Source organism: Ischnura elegans, chromosome 4, assembly GCF_921293095.1.
Source record: "Ischnura elegans chromosome 4, ioIscEleg1.1, whole genome shotgun sequence".
Taxonomy (NCBI): Eukaryota; Metazoa; Arthropoda; class Insecta; order Odonata; family Coenagrionidae; genus Ischnura; species Ischnura elegans.
In genome coordinates, this window is record NC_060249.1 from 41,324,128 (window position 1) to 41,340,353 (window position 16,226).

Consider the following 16,226-nt stretch of genomic DNA (forward strand, 5'->3'; position numbering starts at 1 on the left):
AAGAAGTTTCACTACACTTTATCCTTCTCATTGAGCATTGCCTTAGGAATATGTAATCCTAGTGAGTGTGGAGTCCTACCCCTACTCCCAGCAATAAAAAATACAAGTTTGTATAACACAGCAATACTTCTGCTGTTTTTTCAAGCAATAAGTGAATAATATTGGATGGACCAAATTTTAAAGTCATTTTTACATAGGATGGGGTAATAAAACCTATTAAAATTTAACCAATTTATCATAAAATATGTATTACCACTAAATTTCTCTTTGGTATTCAACAAAGTATTTTGCAAACCAGTAAATCTATACCATGTCTGTAATCAGCAATTAATGCTAAACACAGCATAGTAATACAAATGGGTATGTATAAAAAAACCTATTACATCCACCAGAATCAACATTTTTTCATTGGTTAGACAGGTTTCCGTTTAATTCAAGGTATTTTTCACAGCAAATTAATGTAAATATGTGCACAGTTTTATTACTGAAGTTTAAATAATTTAATAGAAATAAAAGAGTTTAAAAAAAGATGCAGATATCTAAAGCCAGTTTTCTTAAAATAAATAATGGATTTTTGGGTAGTTAATCAAAAGCCAAAACTGGCCAAAATGGAATAAAAATATTTTTGAAGTTATTTACAAAATTTCATGAAATTCAGAGATAAAGTAGGGACCTACAAAATGATCTTCAGTTTAAAATATAATTTTCACACATACCATTTCACTTTTTTGATATTCTAGCATTTGATGCTAAGTGAATTTCAAAGGATAAAATACAATCATGAATGAATTCTAGAATCATTTAAATGGTGAATTCTGAATAATATCATTTAATATTTCCATTGTATCACACTTTGTAAGTGACCTTCATTCCAAACGGAATGATGCCCACTAATAATGCATGCTTATATTAAATACACAACCATAAATAAAATTTTTGATTGTGTATGTATGATAGTGTATTACGTAAAAGTATGCACACGAATATCTTACCAATTCTTAACAGGTAAAGAAAATCCCTCATAATCTTCACCAATTGAGTATTGTAGATATTGTTTGTCAGTCATTATCACAGGTTTTATGATTTTGCATCTTCTTCTGAACTTGCAAAGTTGAAACGAAATTGATTACCTGAAGGCTTGAAAGAAAAAGCTTTCCTTTCTACTTTTAGAGTAACCTTCTCTTCAAGGGCTTCACCACTGACAACTTTATCACAAGATATACCTTCACTCGCATGCACCGCATCTGTGTTCATTGATGCACTGGAGTTATCAATTTGTTTTGGCTTGGACACAAGGGCTGACGACTTTTTGATGAATTTAGATTTGTTTTCACCATTTGGTGCAGCAAACTTCAAGTTAGAATTTGCTGAAAAGAAAAAGAAATAAATGAAATTTAATAAAAGCAGCACAAATTTGTGATATGCTCACAGTGTTGATTGAATTAAAAATTTTTTTGAACCTTTCCTGGTTTTTTTTATCGAGACAACAACCGAGTAATAATAACGTACATCACCAAGCTAATAATAATTTAGTTAACGTGAAAAATGCAAGGTGTACTGGGTTAAACTGGGTATAGGGAAAACTTATAAAATAAGAAGAGAAATGTAGGTACTTAAAAATATAAATTTGACACTTGAAAAATGGTCTAAATGAATCAGAATTTTTTATTAATAATTAATTTTCTATTTTTTTCCTCAATTTAGCAGCAAAACCATATTTTTCATCCTTCTTTTCAATACAACTTAGGACCTCTTAGGACAACCTTAAATTATTTTCATTTTTTGGCCTCGTGTACTTTTTAATCTTTCACTGATTAAGAGTTCACAAGTCCCTGTCATTTTAAAACTTTTACAATGTCTGGTGACTTAGACAACATAGATTTAAACCGAATTCAGCATCACACTACAGCCTTACAAAACGTGTCTCACCAATGCAAGTATAAGTGCTCACATTGATGAGAATACTAAAGCTATTGAGGATTATTTTCCTAAAAAAATTAAAATATTAGTACTAAGTTTTATAAAAACTAGGTAAATATAATCTCACAAGTAAATACAAAAGTATGAAATAAGACATTGAAATTTGAATTGCTAGACAATTTTTCCTAACGCAATTATGAAGTGTTGCATAATATCTATCATTTCAAGGATAGTACTCTTTCATTTTTATGCTAGCATTTCAATTAAAGGTGCTCAAGAGCAAATACGAATATTCCATATTTAAATTTTTAAATAATGAATGAAATATCTGATCTTGAACACCCTGACAATACTCTCAGATTTGCACAGATTTGTTGTGCTTGAGGTATAAAAGATGAGATATAGGGCTGACTGCAATTCCCTAATTGATGGCCTAACCCTTCGTTAAACTGGGTGTCGAGGGGTTGAGGCATACCTAAGTTCACTGTCTTGGCACCGGTCATATCCCATCCTCTCCGTAGGCTGTAGTGACTTTCATTCTTTTTCAAAGGAAAAAATGTGACATAAGGTGTGATACGGTTAATGGGACCAAAAAGCTATGTTCCACTGTCACGTAGGGCCTTACGCCCATAAAGCAACTGCGGAGTCTATGAATGTAAAACTTATTTCTCCAATACAAAAAAGTGGAATATACTTATTTCACAGGGTAAAGTTGTAACTATGTATGTGCAATTCCACAAAATAGTAATACATAGAAGCTACTCAAATATTAAGCTGAAATTTCCTGACTTCTCCAGCCTTCCTTTATTACTTCCACACAATTTCATGCAACATATGTATTTGCTAATTTGTGGTATAAAGAACACTAATGTCTTTCATATGATGCTTCTTCATTTCAAAGATGATGTGAATACATAGGGATGAAGATAAAATAAGGTACAATTAAAATATTCATGCAAAAAAGCATAATTGCCTGAACAAACACCCATATTTGAGGAAGCATCACCATAAATTAAAAATTATACATTACCCTTGTATAATTTCTTTTCCTCCTCAGCCATTTTAGCTCGATAATCACCAAACAGAGTCCTCATAATCTGCCTCTTCTTTATAAGAGGTGCTTTATTACTTTTCAGAGTATTGAGAGCTTTCATGCTATCTTCCACTGGAAATAATATAAAAACTGTCATTCAGGGGAAAAAATGTCAGAATATAAAGAATTATTGAGTACGTAACTGGTTGAAATCAAATTCAACTAAAACATGCACAATATTAATCCGGCCTTAAAAACCAAATCAATTAAAAAATAACATCAGAACATTCATTTAATGAATTCAGTACACAGGTGAGAAAGAGATTTTTGGTAACAAATTTCGACACTAAGCCAGACACTTTTCATTAATGATGACTGGAACAAGTGGTTGACCACAGGAAAAGTTCACAGAATAATTAGAGAAACATCTAAATGAGCTTTGTAGGAATGAAAATATACAGCATAGAGTGATTAAATGAATGTGGTGTGTGATGCCACATTCAACCTCATTCTGTCGAAGAATTAAGACACTATGTACTTTGCAATTGCTAATTCCTTTAGGAGTGACTTCTGAAACAAGTGACCTGCTCCACGGACATACATAATATCTTCTCAATAGATTAATATCATAAAGCAAGAGTCTACCGAATAGATATTTTACCCGTGAATGTAGTTATGCATGAAATAAATATCCCAAGCCTCTATATTTCCCAAGTACAACTTTCTTTCCTAGTCCAGTAAAAGGTCTATTACTCTTCAATCTAGCTCTGAGTCTTTCCCTTCTCCTTTTCCTCCCTAACACAAAATCCTTCCATGTCAGATAGTTTTCACCATCCCCAACCTCCTTACTGTAAGCTTAATGGAAACCCTTTCTCTTCTTTTCCACCAGTTTTCTACCCTCATCCACCATGCCTAGAACTTCCTCTTTATTTTATTACCATCCATTTCACCTTCTGCATTCTACCTTCCCTCAAATGCCTCCTGTCTCTTTCCCCAGCATACTTATTTCTGTATTGAGCTATGTTCATTGATAGCATCTTTATTGCTATCATACAGAATAATTCATAACAATTCTAGTCATACGCATGTAGTGTCTAGCTCTGGAAATAATGCATGTGTTCTCGCTCTAATTTTAATTTTGTTTTCAATGGCTGATCATACAGCAATCAACAGATGGAACGAGAACCTAAGAGGGGCTTACGGGGTCACTCTCCCGAGGGCTGGGTCTATAAGCCTTTGCTTTTCACCTGCACACCTCGAAAGGGGGAGGAAGTGGAGGGAAATAAGGATGGGAGGCGCAGCCAAGATGAGAGCCAGACGATGCCTCCACGGAGAGGATAGGGATGGGAGGAGATTGGGAAAAACCTGTGCTGTTTTTGGGATGACAAGGCTACTACATGGTGAAACCATGACTTGCTGTTCCTACAGAAAAGAAAGATTTCCCAATGAGGATGAAAAATCCTACGATTTTCCATACATACAGCAATCGATGAGAGAACATAGGCATAATAGCTGAATTTTTTAAACAGCACACAGACAAATAAGCAACAAAATGCATGCATACACTAAATTCCCTTCCCAAGTTATCTCAGAGGCTGACTGATCTTGTTCCCACTTCTGGTTGATATCTGCCCTCTCATGATACTGCATCAAAGAATCCTTTAAATGTTTTCTTGGGCACTTTTGAACTGAATAATGGAGGAACCCTTTCCTTTAATTTGACAATAGCCTTAAGGAAGTAATCTTTAATATGGTTGAATAACTGGAGATACTACGAAATAAATAGCACCATTATATGCTTGATTTCATTTATTTTAAGCTTCCCTCTCCAACATGGGAAAACCACATCCAAACACCTCCCCAGCAATCAACCCAAAGATCTGATCCTACAATGATGAGTGAACATGAAGAGTGTCTTGTCGGGTCTCTTCAAAGACACCCGCCTCACCTTTTATTTTATTTTATTGTTATACCACCGGATACAGCTCGTATTGGCCATTTTACACCGGGGTGTTCAACAAATGTAACATTTAAACGTACACAAACGACCATGCCCTGGATCGGGGAAACCTACCCAGGCGGGACTCGAACCCGCGACCTCTTGTTTGGCAGGCGATAACGTTACCCCGCCGCCACCGAGGCCGGCAATCAAATTTATCATATTTACAATCAAATACCCCCCCTGATGCTGATCTAAGAGCTGAAATCCATTTTATAAGCATTCCTCCGGAGAACCACAGGGTTAACTCGGCAAATTCCATTACCATGACCAATGCTCCACTATCTTATTCATAATAAATGTGTATCAGGTCCAATTACTTTAAGAAAACATTTACAAATTTTGGAATTTAAACCAAATTGCAGCCCTTTAAAGGGATGGGACTGTTGTACTATTATGACTATTCGAAGAATTGCTGCCAGCACCTTGCCTCCCAATATCTCCCTACAAAACTGATTTGCAGGACGAGCCTTCTCGACGCCATACGCTACATGTTCCTTCATACAATCACATTCCTTACACAAGAACCCAAGTGTTTTGCAATGACGACATCCCAAGTCTCCACAAAACAGCCATCAGCATTGTGATTCCTCCCTCACCATCTGTATCTGGAGGTTTTTGTGCTCTTCTTACTTACTACTAATAACAAAGAACTGTTACAGTCTTTCAACTTATGATGAAAATTATTCTTTCTCCAGGCTTGAGTCTCCAACATGCTTAAAAATTTCAGTTTTTTTTTTAAATCCTTTTTGCTAGATATAGAGCTAGTATTCAGTACAGAAAATAATACAATGTCCTTACTCTGTGGACTGGGTCTTAATTTTCAATTTTTTAAACTAAAACCCAGAAGTAAAACAATTCATAGCTTAGCTATCTAGTAAAGAATTTAAGCAAATATAATAACTTATATGTATATAACTTTGAATCTTATAGAATCAAAATATATATCCTTACATTTGACACTCTGCGTTAATTATTTTTAATGCCTGTAACCTACGTGTAAAGTGAATTAGATTTTTGAAGTGAAAACTTCTTATGGCGTGTTGAGCCCTTTGTAGATGGGTAAAAGACATTGGACTCGCATCACCGTCACCGCTACTACATATGTGTATACAATTGTGTATATTCTGTATATACACAGTATACTCGCTATATACACAGTACTTGTGGAGGGGTACAAACCATTTGACCAAACCAAACCAAACCACCTGACTCGCATCACCTTCAGCGCTACTTACTACATTTATGTAAAATTGTGTATATTCTGCATATACACAGTATACTTGCTATATATACAGTACTTGTGGAGGGATACAAACCATTAGACTCGCATCACCATCACCGGCCCATACTCGTGCAGGAGAGTGTACTCGATACAAGAATATTGAAGGTTAGTACAATATAACTCAATTTCTTTTTATAAGTTCAATTTGAGTAGCTTCTTCAAATGCTGTGCCATAAAATTAATTTATGAATGTGAAGTGTTGACAATTATTTATTGTAGAAATATGAAGAAGGAAACATGTGGAAGTGAAAACTTCTCATGGCGTTAGTTAGGCACTTTTTTCAGATAGGTAAAAAAACTCTGAACTCGCGTGACCGTCACCTGAATATCGTCACTGCCTCGCTGTTAACGAAGGAGATGGAAATAAAGAGAGCAGGAGTTTTGAATTTCCTTGTTCCTCATGCATGAAAATATATTATGAAGCAGAAAGGATCGCTACATTTAGTGTTGACAATAGATAGACGATTTTGTTCATAGCAATAGTTATAACGAATACTTTCTTGAATTTCGGCTAGTAACTTGGCTTTTCTGAGTTTATATTCCTAATCCATTGAGTAGCATAGGCTTCTTGTACATTTTTTAACATCAATCAACGTCCAAAATTTTTAAAATAAAAAGTTTTCAGTTCCAAGGGCAGTCTCATGACTGCCATGTTTTTTTTATTAATGGCTTTCCAGAAGAATAACCAGAGGGTCAGCTACCAGAACATCAGGGGTCAGGTTTAAGATCATACATTGAGGGTCAGGAATACACGTTCAACAAAAACGCAGTCTTAAAGAAGAAGTTTCGACCAATTACTAATTTAAAAATAATTTAAATATGCATTGAATTTGCTCCTGTAGGGATATAAATGCAAGGAAAAAATGTAAAAGGCATTGGTACGTTTACAAAACTTAACATTAGAATAAACTCGTTTCTATTCTTACTCTCAACAAAAAAATGCGCAAGATGACTTGTTTGGAGATCATTTCATGAGTCACCATCTCTCCCTACCACATTGGATAACGGGTACAACCAAATGGGAATAGTAGCAATTTTCGTTAATTCTGTTCTAAGCAAGGTCTCCAATTCTTGAGCCTTTCAAACTCGTAAATTTACACCCATCCCACATTGACTTACTTAATACAAAGCTGTCTGATCGGGATAACCTAGCTTGCAGCCTTCCACCCGGATAAGGAGCGATAGTAGGATATATGACTTCGAAATTCTACAGGGTTTCTTGCAGACATCTGTGAACATTAAAAAAACCCAACAGGATGCCTTGTTTCACCAAAGGTGTAGATGAAAATGATTGGAAACTGAGGTGAAGTATGGTCATAAGACGAATAAAGATATCCAGTATATCTTTTGGAATGTCACTTATTACTCTGAAAACGGGGATAAATTATCTGCCACGTCCGGAATAACGCGAAAATGCTTCAAAAATATAGTAGCTCTGCTAGCACATTAATTGGCTTACTCGTCAAAAGAAGTGCAAACGTATCCATTTACACTTCGTTGATACACCAATTAGAGAAAATCGTTATTAATTATAGCCTGGAACAATATTAAATTACAGAGAGTTAAACAATGGTGCTATAAAAACAGACGGAAATAAGAGAATACCTACCAGCTCGTGGGTTCATTTTCCTTGAACTTATGGACGATTGAAGCTGCTGAATACACCACAATAGCTCAATTTCAAAATTTTCAAAAGGATCCAGGACCGATTCATTAGATAGTGATAGTGCCGGTGGTGTTGATGCACATGTTTTCCTATCACCATCACCAGTTTTCCGCTATATTGAGTGAAAGAAGTTTTCAAAGGAAATGTCTCGCCAGGGAAACACAGAATTATACATAAGAGGTTGATAGACAATAAAAAAAATGCAAATTACCTTATTCTTTTGCGGTTTCGGCATGGCTTATCATCCAATTAAATGTAAACAAGCACAGAATATTTGTATCTTGAACTAAAAAAAATGTGAAACAAATGAAGGTATATTATGTTGCTGAGCGATTTGTGCTGCATGCGCTACAGTCAAGCTATCAGCAACATTCCTCAAGCAGTAAAAAAAGTTAGCGTAGTGCGTACATATTTTCCTTGGAGTACAGTCAGTAAGATGCTATTTCATCATACTTAGTACTTCGGAAGTGGAAAATAGAAAACGTCTCACACGTGCGTGATTGTTAATTTAAAATAGGGAATATTAAGGAGTGTTCGTGTTGTGTTATCCATCGTATGTGTTTTATTTTTTGATTCATATATCCGCAGGCTTGATATGGATTCCATTACTACCAAGTGAACGACAAAAATGCCTGAGGAATCAGGTGATTAAGAGTTAAAAACTTCGTTTTCCAAGCGCAAGTGTTGCGGTTTTGTGAGTTAGCTGTTTCCCGGTTATAGTTGCCGAAAAGTGGTGAGTGACCTTCAGTACCTAACAGCCGATGAGCATGGGAATAAGATTACGGTAGACACACTTGTGATTTACAACATCATTATATGTTGTTGTGTCGCCGTTGAAACTTGCGTATGAAAAAGTCTTTGGATACAAGTGTCTTCTAGTTTTTTATGTTTGTTTTGCAGGGTCATTTACGAATCATTTTAGCTATTTAATATTTACTACAATCAAAACATGGCACTGCGAGATCTTGTAGAACCGGAATGTGGAGGAGCAAGTGCATTGGTGAGGCTCACATCCCATTTTGTTCAAGATAGAGCTCTTAAAGATGAAGGGCTTTCACACCAATTTCCTCAAGGAGATTCCTTCGCCAACGCTACGTCGGACCAGGTAAATGTGGCCTAGAATATTTACTTAATTTGCTGCATGCACCATTTGAAGCTAATTACTAGTTTTATTTCGTGATTTTACCGCAACGACGTAGTCTAAAGAGATATGTTTAAGGTGTGTTGATGTAAGTGCAATGCACAATCGCATTTGAGATTGGATTGTTGAAATAGCATTTGAGAATTTAACATAGATGGAAAATGTAACACTGGGAAATCAGAATCATGGTTTTCATGTTTTGATATTTTATTTTAAAAAATCGTTGTCATTTGTGATGATAACATTGCATTACATTCACGCATAGACCCAGGATGCTATAAATGTCAAGCAATTTAAACATATCATGGGGCATGTTGCAGTGTTAACATGAGATATGAAGCTCGAGTGAAAGTTATGCAATTGCCATTGATGTCTTTCTAGGAAAATTTGAGTGTCATCTCTTCAAACTTAGTAAGTGACAATGGTCTAGCATTAAACAATTTTACCATATTCTTAAAAGTATTTTTTAGTTGATAGCTCACAAGCAGGTTGGTTAGTATCAGAGAATGATGATGAATTGGATCAATTCCATATTGAGCCGATTCTTAGAAGAATTGGACAAAAGAGAATTCCTTTTAAATCCCCACTAAGAAGAGGGGACAGCTTAATCAGCCACATCATGAGATATCATGGTCTGATGAAGGCACTCAATGAAAGAAAAATTGAGGTAACAGCAATTACATATACAGAGTGCTGCGGAATAGATGAAAAAAGATACATGACATGTGAAAAGATCAGCATGAGCTATTGGAGTAGAGCCAAATGAAACCAGTCTCTATTTTTGACCAAATGCAATTGAGCAGCTTTTGTGAAAATATATGCTTAATTAATTCATTAGCCAATACAATAAACAGACTTAGCAAATGAGAGGTCTCTTCAAGCCTAACCTTGGGTATAGCTTGAAGTTAAGTTTGACTGTGAGAGCAGCTATTATCAAGCTGCCGTATACAAACTCTTTCAAACTCCCATAATCAACAGTGCAGTTTTTTCTGTTGTGAGAAATGCAATTTTCGAATTTTAAGAAAATGAATGACCCCAGACCAGTCATTCCGCCTGCGTATGGCTCACAAAATTTTAACTTGTTTGATTTGAAAACTGTGTTGTATTCTGTTGACTAATGACTTAAGTATAAAAGAACTAGTTGTTAGTTCCTCTAAATTTGTAAACATTTTTCACTTAAGCAAAATTGGTGTGTATTGGGGAATTCCACTGAAAATGGATAATTATGCAATTAAAAAAAATCCCTCATGCTGAAAATTGCAGTGAAAGTAGTTCTTCTCTAGCCTGCGTATTATTCATAAATTCCACTGTGAAAATTGTTTAGTAATCTTGCGCTCCAAACGATCCATCGCCATGTTGGCTGAGAGTGACGTCAGAGTCCAGTAAACAATATGTTTACGTGGTGCCAGTAGACTATTAGTCCCAGTTTTAGAAAAACCTATGCATCTCTCAGTACAATTCATTTTTTTCATAGCATTACATGTTAATTTCATCATCAGTCTTGTGAAATATTTATCCTGAATAATTGACAGGTTCAATGAATGTGTGCATACTGGAAGTTGGATCACAGTCTTGACAAATAGCGCTTATTACTGTTTTATCCTCCTCCTCTTCGGCGATTTCCACAGTATAAGATTATTGTTCTCGCTTTATGTTCTGGTGTCATCTTAGCCCCAACAGTGCAAATGCTCTAATTTATTAACAGTTGAACCTAACAAACTGTTGAAACACCATATGTCTCTCTTCCATACCTTAGGAATGCTAAGTAAATCAGCAGAAAATGATCCGCAGCATTTCTCCAAAACGTTAACTTCACACATGCCAATATTGCACCAAGTACACATCAAAAGCAATGAGTAAATGACAGTAGTTAAATGAGATACAAACCAAGCTTTAGATTACTAGCGAACGAGATTGTTGATTTAATTTATGTTACATTGCAATTTCACGGCTTCTCAACTCTGCACCAAGAAATTTTCATTACTGGAGAAGAAATAAGCGGCCATGAATTAATCTACCTTCAGAATGTTCCCAGAATGTGTCTATATGAAGTTGTAGTCAGCCATTATGCAATACACGCACCGTATAAACTTTTAAACTATTCGCGTTCCCTTCAAGTTACGAATCAGTATCATCATAGATGTTTGTTATCGTTGTTACTGTTTTGTTATTGCCATGGAGCGAGTCTGCTTACTTGCATTCTGACGTCACAGGGCATTCTTGTAGCGCGAAAGAATTTCGTAATTTTTGCGAACTTTGAAGCTCTGTAGCAACAAGAATATTGAGAATTATGAAGTCATATTTTGCATGCATTAATAACTTTAACTTTCTTATCTAGAGATGTAAAAAAATTACCTTTTTAATTTTATGAGATCACCCCATTGCTGGAGCTTTTGATACTCATTCAGTTTGTATCATACATCCAAATATGAAACTACTCATCAGTGGTCTGTTATTGAAGTTGATGGATGTTGTTATCTGTGACAAAAAATTGAAATTTTATGTTCAGAAAATGTACTAAATGTCCAGATCCTTCCAGGCTTAAGGAATGACTAATTAATTTTCTGACCATGTCCCTTCTGATACTGAGAATTATAGGGAATAGGTTTCCACTACTAGAGTAGAATTACCATTGCATTGGTCATCCATTCATGAACTGGGTTTTCTATCCCTCAAAATGTATGTCTCTACAGAGAAATCATAATTTTTCGGAATAAGCAAAGCAACCCTAAGTCATGAAAATGTGGTGATCATAATGGATTTCAGTGAAAAATATTTTTAATTCAGGAATAAGTTCAAAGTTATCATAGGACTCATGTGCAGTAAGTAAGTGGCAAGTGTTGAGGCAAGAAAGGAATATAATACCATTCATCTGGCAAGTGTGCCTTGCGTACTTGGATGTAAAATTAGATCAAGACAAAACTTGGGCATCTCAGTATTATTGCTATGCAAGCATTGAAGGACTGATGTCAAATGGTGAACAACATACTTTCTGTTTTTGCATTACGATGATCAAAATGGCCGTAAAAATTATACTGATGATTGTTACTTTCATTCAAGCAGTGTTTATATTTTCAGTACATGGAATAAAAAGAACATATTCTATCCAAATCTGACATTGGCTGTACTTTCTATCGCACCTATAGTGAAACTGAGGATAGTGAAGAAGAGTACAAGCCAGGCAATTCAGCAACACGATCATGTATGCAAAGTGAACTGATGTAGGCCCACGAATATACTTATTCAACAATCTGTATTTCAAGAAACGCATTAAAAAACAAATCAGATATATTTACCCAAAGAAATCACCCAGAACTGATCTAATTCCTGCCTGTGTTCATGAAGACTGTGCATCAAAAATAGCACTTTACTTGAAGATAGTATTTGATGTGACTGTTGATGATAACTGATTATGGTAGAGGCTGGTTTACATTGCATAGTTAGAAACCTGATTATAAAGCTGGTCTTCCAAACCCTGGTCATTTCAGTAAATGATTTTTTTTATGAAGTCGTGGTGTCTGGTTCCCCATTGACCTTTTTTTTAAGGTATATTACATTTATACTCTGTCCAAATTTTTGCATCTGCCATGGAAGATGTACATTAAATAGCATTTGAGTGAAGTTTTATGCAGTAAATTCAGTCATTTGGCTTTACGGAGTCAACTGCATAAAATTTCAGTCTATACTGAAAGTGGAATAAAGTTTATTGGTAGGTAATATAAGGTAGGTCTTCAATTTTCAGCAGTCTTATTTTTTTATTTCAGCTGGTCCAGGAGTTTTTAGAAGGGACTCTGGGGGGTGCCGCTGAAGCTACACATCCCCCCCAAACATTTCGCATGGATTCATTGCTGGAAGAAATGCGTGAGATTGAGTTGGCAAGGCATCGAGCAGATCGTGGTGGTCCTGGAGACATTGTGAAGCCTGGTCCTGGGGTTGCTGCTGTTGCCCTTGCTGAAGCTGCTGAAGGCAATGGAAGTGAATTGACATTGTCTGATATTAAAGATGATGATAAATGCTGGGCAGACCAATACATAGAGTCAGGAAAGCATTTTGATGTGAGTTCTTGTCATTGAAAGTTATAGTTGGTACTTAAATATAACTATAAAGTTGGCACAAAGTTCAGTGAAATGAAGATCAGTAACTGATGTTACCAAGTAGGTTAATTTACCAAACTTTGTGGTCTGACATTGCTGAGGTCCGAGGCCAATCTGATTCAAGGATGTCACACATGGTGCCTTAGCATAGCCTAGTAATATGTAGCAATTCCTAATGTTGCCAAACCATCTATAATTATTGAGGAGGGGTGTGTGATTCGGAAGAAGCAGGTCCTTTTACTTAGTGGCAACTGGGGTTGTTAAAAGCAGAAAAGTTGAGACCCCTATGGGATAGAAGGGTGGTCCCATGGAAGTGAGTACACCCATGTCTCGTATAGCACAAGGGATGCGTTCCTCGGGGTCTTTGCGCTATACGAATTTGCGTTATACGAGAGCATTTTATCATTGGGAAGATAGGGATGCGTTCCTGGTAGGATAGGTCTTGGGTATTGTATTTCCTCTAAAACATATATATTCCCATAAAAGGCCTTAGAAAACATTATTTATATAAATTTTTATAGTTTAAAACATCTTTAAAGATAGTATGCACGCATTCAAAGACTTTTATTCACGTTAATAAAAATTCTTACGTGCTTTTGAAATTCCCTCCTGTCGTGCGGGTGGGCTAACATCTGCTATCTCAGGGGATCGTAATGCGTTGCCGGCAGTTGACGATTTTTCAAACTAGTCTAAAAACAACTATTGTGTCACCCAGGCCCTTTTCTCGCTCATCGAAATGACAGGAAAATGCTACTTCGAATGCCATTTCATAGCTAGCGGAGTTTATGAATGATAAATCATTTTAATTTGAAGTCCCCCGAGTCATTAGCAGCTACGTGAAACAGTCTTTAAATGCCTTGAAACCTGACCCAGGTTTTCCTTCCCTGAAAATGAATGAGCGAGATTGCATTCTTTTCCAAAACAATATCGTCTCGTCAACACTAAAAACTGGTTGAGGGGGAAAGGAGCCACTTTCAATCACAGCTTGGAGTTCATCAGAAAATGTTGCGGTGACTGCGCTATCAACACTTGCATATTCACCTGATATCGCCACACTGAAAATACCTGCTTGCCGTTTAAATGCTGGAACCAACCGGAGCTTTCACTAAATGTCTCGGAGCGATTACCACTCTCGTATTTTTGTACTGATTCTCTATGAACTTTCCGTATGTGTAGACCGCTTGGTTGAAGTTGGTGCGGCTGAGGTCACTGATGTTTTAACTTCGTCTTTATTCAGAATAAGGCATCGTACGTTTAAACTTCAGCGCAATATCGCTTTGACGCTCTCCATTTTCAAAGCAATTGACCTCTTTCAATTCCTCTTCTAGGTTTATAGTTTTTATTGATAAATTCTTGATTTTTCTACACGCATTCCTATTTTTTGCTATTCTCTTGGTTTTTACTCTGTATGGCTCTATCTAAATCACCTTCCACTGCTGAACTGTATTCCTGAGACGCAGAAGGCCTAAGACTGCGGGGAGGGAACGAAGCCATTGTGTTTGAGACTCTATAGCGGACCCTTTTGTGTGTTGATGCTATTCATGCGCAACTCGGCCACCGCTCCATTTCTCCCCCGTGAATACCGATGACCTTGAAGGCTTTAGCGTAGACGCTCTACCTGGAAGTCAATCGCCCGATAACCTATGACGGCAAAAATACGTCTCAAACTGTATTGCTGAAAAAAAATCATTTCCTCTAGCTCCACGCATAATTAACGATCTAAATTATTTATTATCATTCTGTTAAGGAGACGAGATAAATTACTTCGGTAAGCCGGCTATCTGGACCCAATGACGAGTAATACTTTTGGCCATTGCACAGCAATAGATTTCGATTAATAACATAAACAAAAAAGAAGCTTTGAGGTAAGCAATAACATTAATATGCGTAAAATGATAGAAATTTCGTTTGTACTTCGCGCAAGTTCACGTTTTATCACGAGAGCGTTTAAGATTTTTGATTAGGCTACACTGCGTTGCAATGTTTCCCCGAGGAACGTATTTGCGCTATATCGAAATTGCGCTAATCGAAATTGCGCTATACGAGACATGGGTGTATGGGGTGCTCAAAAATGCCACCACACCCATCCCTTGATTGTGAATATGAGCAGAGAGGAGGGCTGGAAAGAGGTGCAAAGTAATGGTGGAAAAACCTGCCCTTCTTGAAAGATTCCTATAGATTAATCAGGCATTAGACTAGAAAGTTTAAAGTTTTATGGATAGGGCATGGGATAGATACTTGTACAATTAGGTACTCCCCTCCATTTAGTACTACACAGCATCAGGGTTTTTACGGGTCAGGGGTTTTGAAATGTATAAGGGAAAAGTCAGGGAATCTTGTCCTGGATGCCATGGAAAACTTATGTCATGACAAGCGATTCTAAATGATCACCACGCTCTTGGCTGGCTGAGGGCTTGGGTATTTTACTTGGAAAGGTGGGATAATTATGTCTTTGGAAATAGATCAATTCCATACAAAACCATTTTTATCATTGTGTTAGGAAAGTTAAGGTTCTGATGACGTTATGAATTGCATAGCATTGTTCATTCTTTATGGCCAAGTATGCCATATTTTGCTTCCTCACCTCTAAGAAACTAATTTAAGATCTCTAAATCTAAACTAAATCGTCAAGAGGATAATTTCCATGCTCCACCTTCTGCTTTGCTTTGTTTCTATCATTGAGAATTTGACCACAATGTGAACTACTCCAAATGGCCCATAAGAATAATGATGTGTACTTCTCGGGCAAACTTGTATCACAAGCAAAGCTGGCTGTAATAGCCAAGCCATGGAAAAATGTTTAGTGGTGGTGAGAATGCGGAAAAGCTATGGGAAATGGTGAGGGAATTTTAATTCAGAAATCTTGGAACAACCCAAACTTTCCTGTGATAGAATGTAAATTGAGTTGTAGATGTTTCCTCACACTTCGCTATCAAACTTTTCAAGCTCTCAACTTCCATATTTGTTTGTTTTTAATTAATGGGTTCCAGGCAAAAGTTGAAAGGATCTATTGATCTTCTCTCTGAAAGCAGCCACCCGAATCCACGAACTAAGCTATTTAGAGAATTACCTGATTGACACAAACTGA

The 16,226-nt window shown here is 36.4% G+C and overlaps 2 protein-coding genes across 3 annotated transcripts in view; one reads left to right on the forward strand and one right to left on the reverse strand.

The window, feature by feature from the left end:
- Positions 1 to 231: 231 nt before the first annotated feature.
- LOC124157350 (UPF0488 protein CG14286) lies at positions 232 to 8,219 on the reverse strand. The gene is made up of 4 exons (XM_046531998.1): positions 8,115 to 8,219; positions 7,847 to 8,015; positions 2,951 to 3,085; positions 232 to 1,367 (listed from the first exon to the last, which is right to left on the reverse strand). The coding sequence occupies exons 1-4, from the start codon at positions 8,136 to 8,138 to the stop codon at positions 1,078 to 1,080; spliced, it is 618 nt and encodes a 205-aa protein (XP_046387954.1). The 5' UTR covers positions 8,139 to 8,219; the 3' UTR covers positions 232 to 1,077.
- Positions 8,220 to 8,285: 66 nt separating this feature from the next.
- Positions 8,286 to 16,226, forward strand: part of LOC124157349 (peroxisomal targeting signal 1 receptor) — a 33,205-nt gene continuing 25,264 nt past the window's right edge. For both annotated transcript variants that reach the window (XM_046531996.1, XM_046531997.1), the window contains exons 1-4: positions 8,286 to 8,395; positions 8,492 to 8,636; positions 8,804 to 9,008; positions 12,809 to 13,099. In XM_046531996.1, coding sequence (XP_046387952.1) covers positions 8,853 to 9,008; positions 12,809 to 13,099 — 447 coding nt within the window. In that variant the 5' untranslated portion in view covers positions 8,286 to 8,395; positions 8,492 to 8,636; positions 8,804 to 8,852. The remainder of the gene's footprint in view (positions 8,396 to 8,491; positions 8,637 to 8,803; positions 9,009 to 12,808; positions 13,100 to 16,226) is intronic.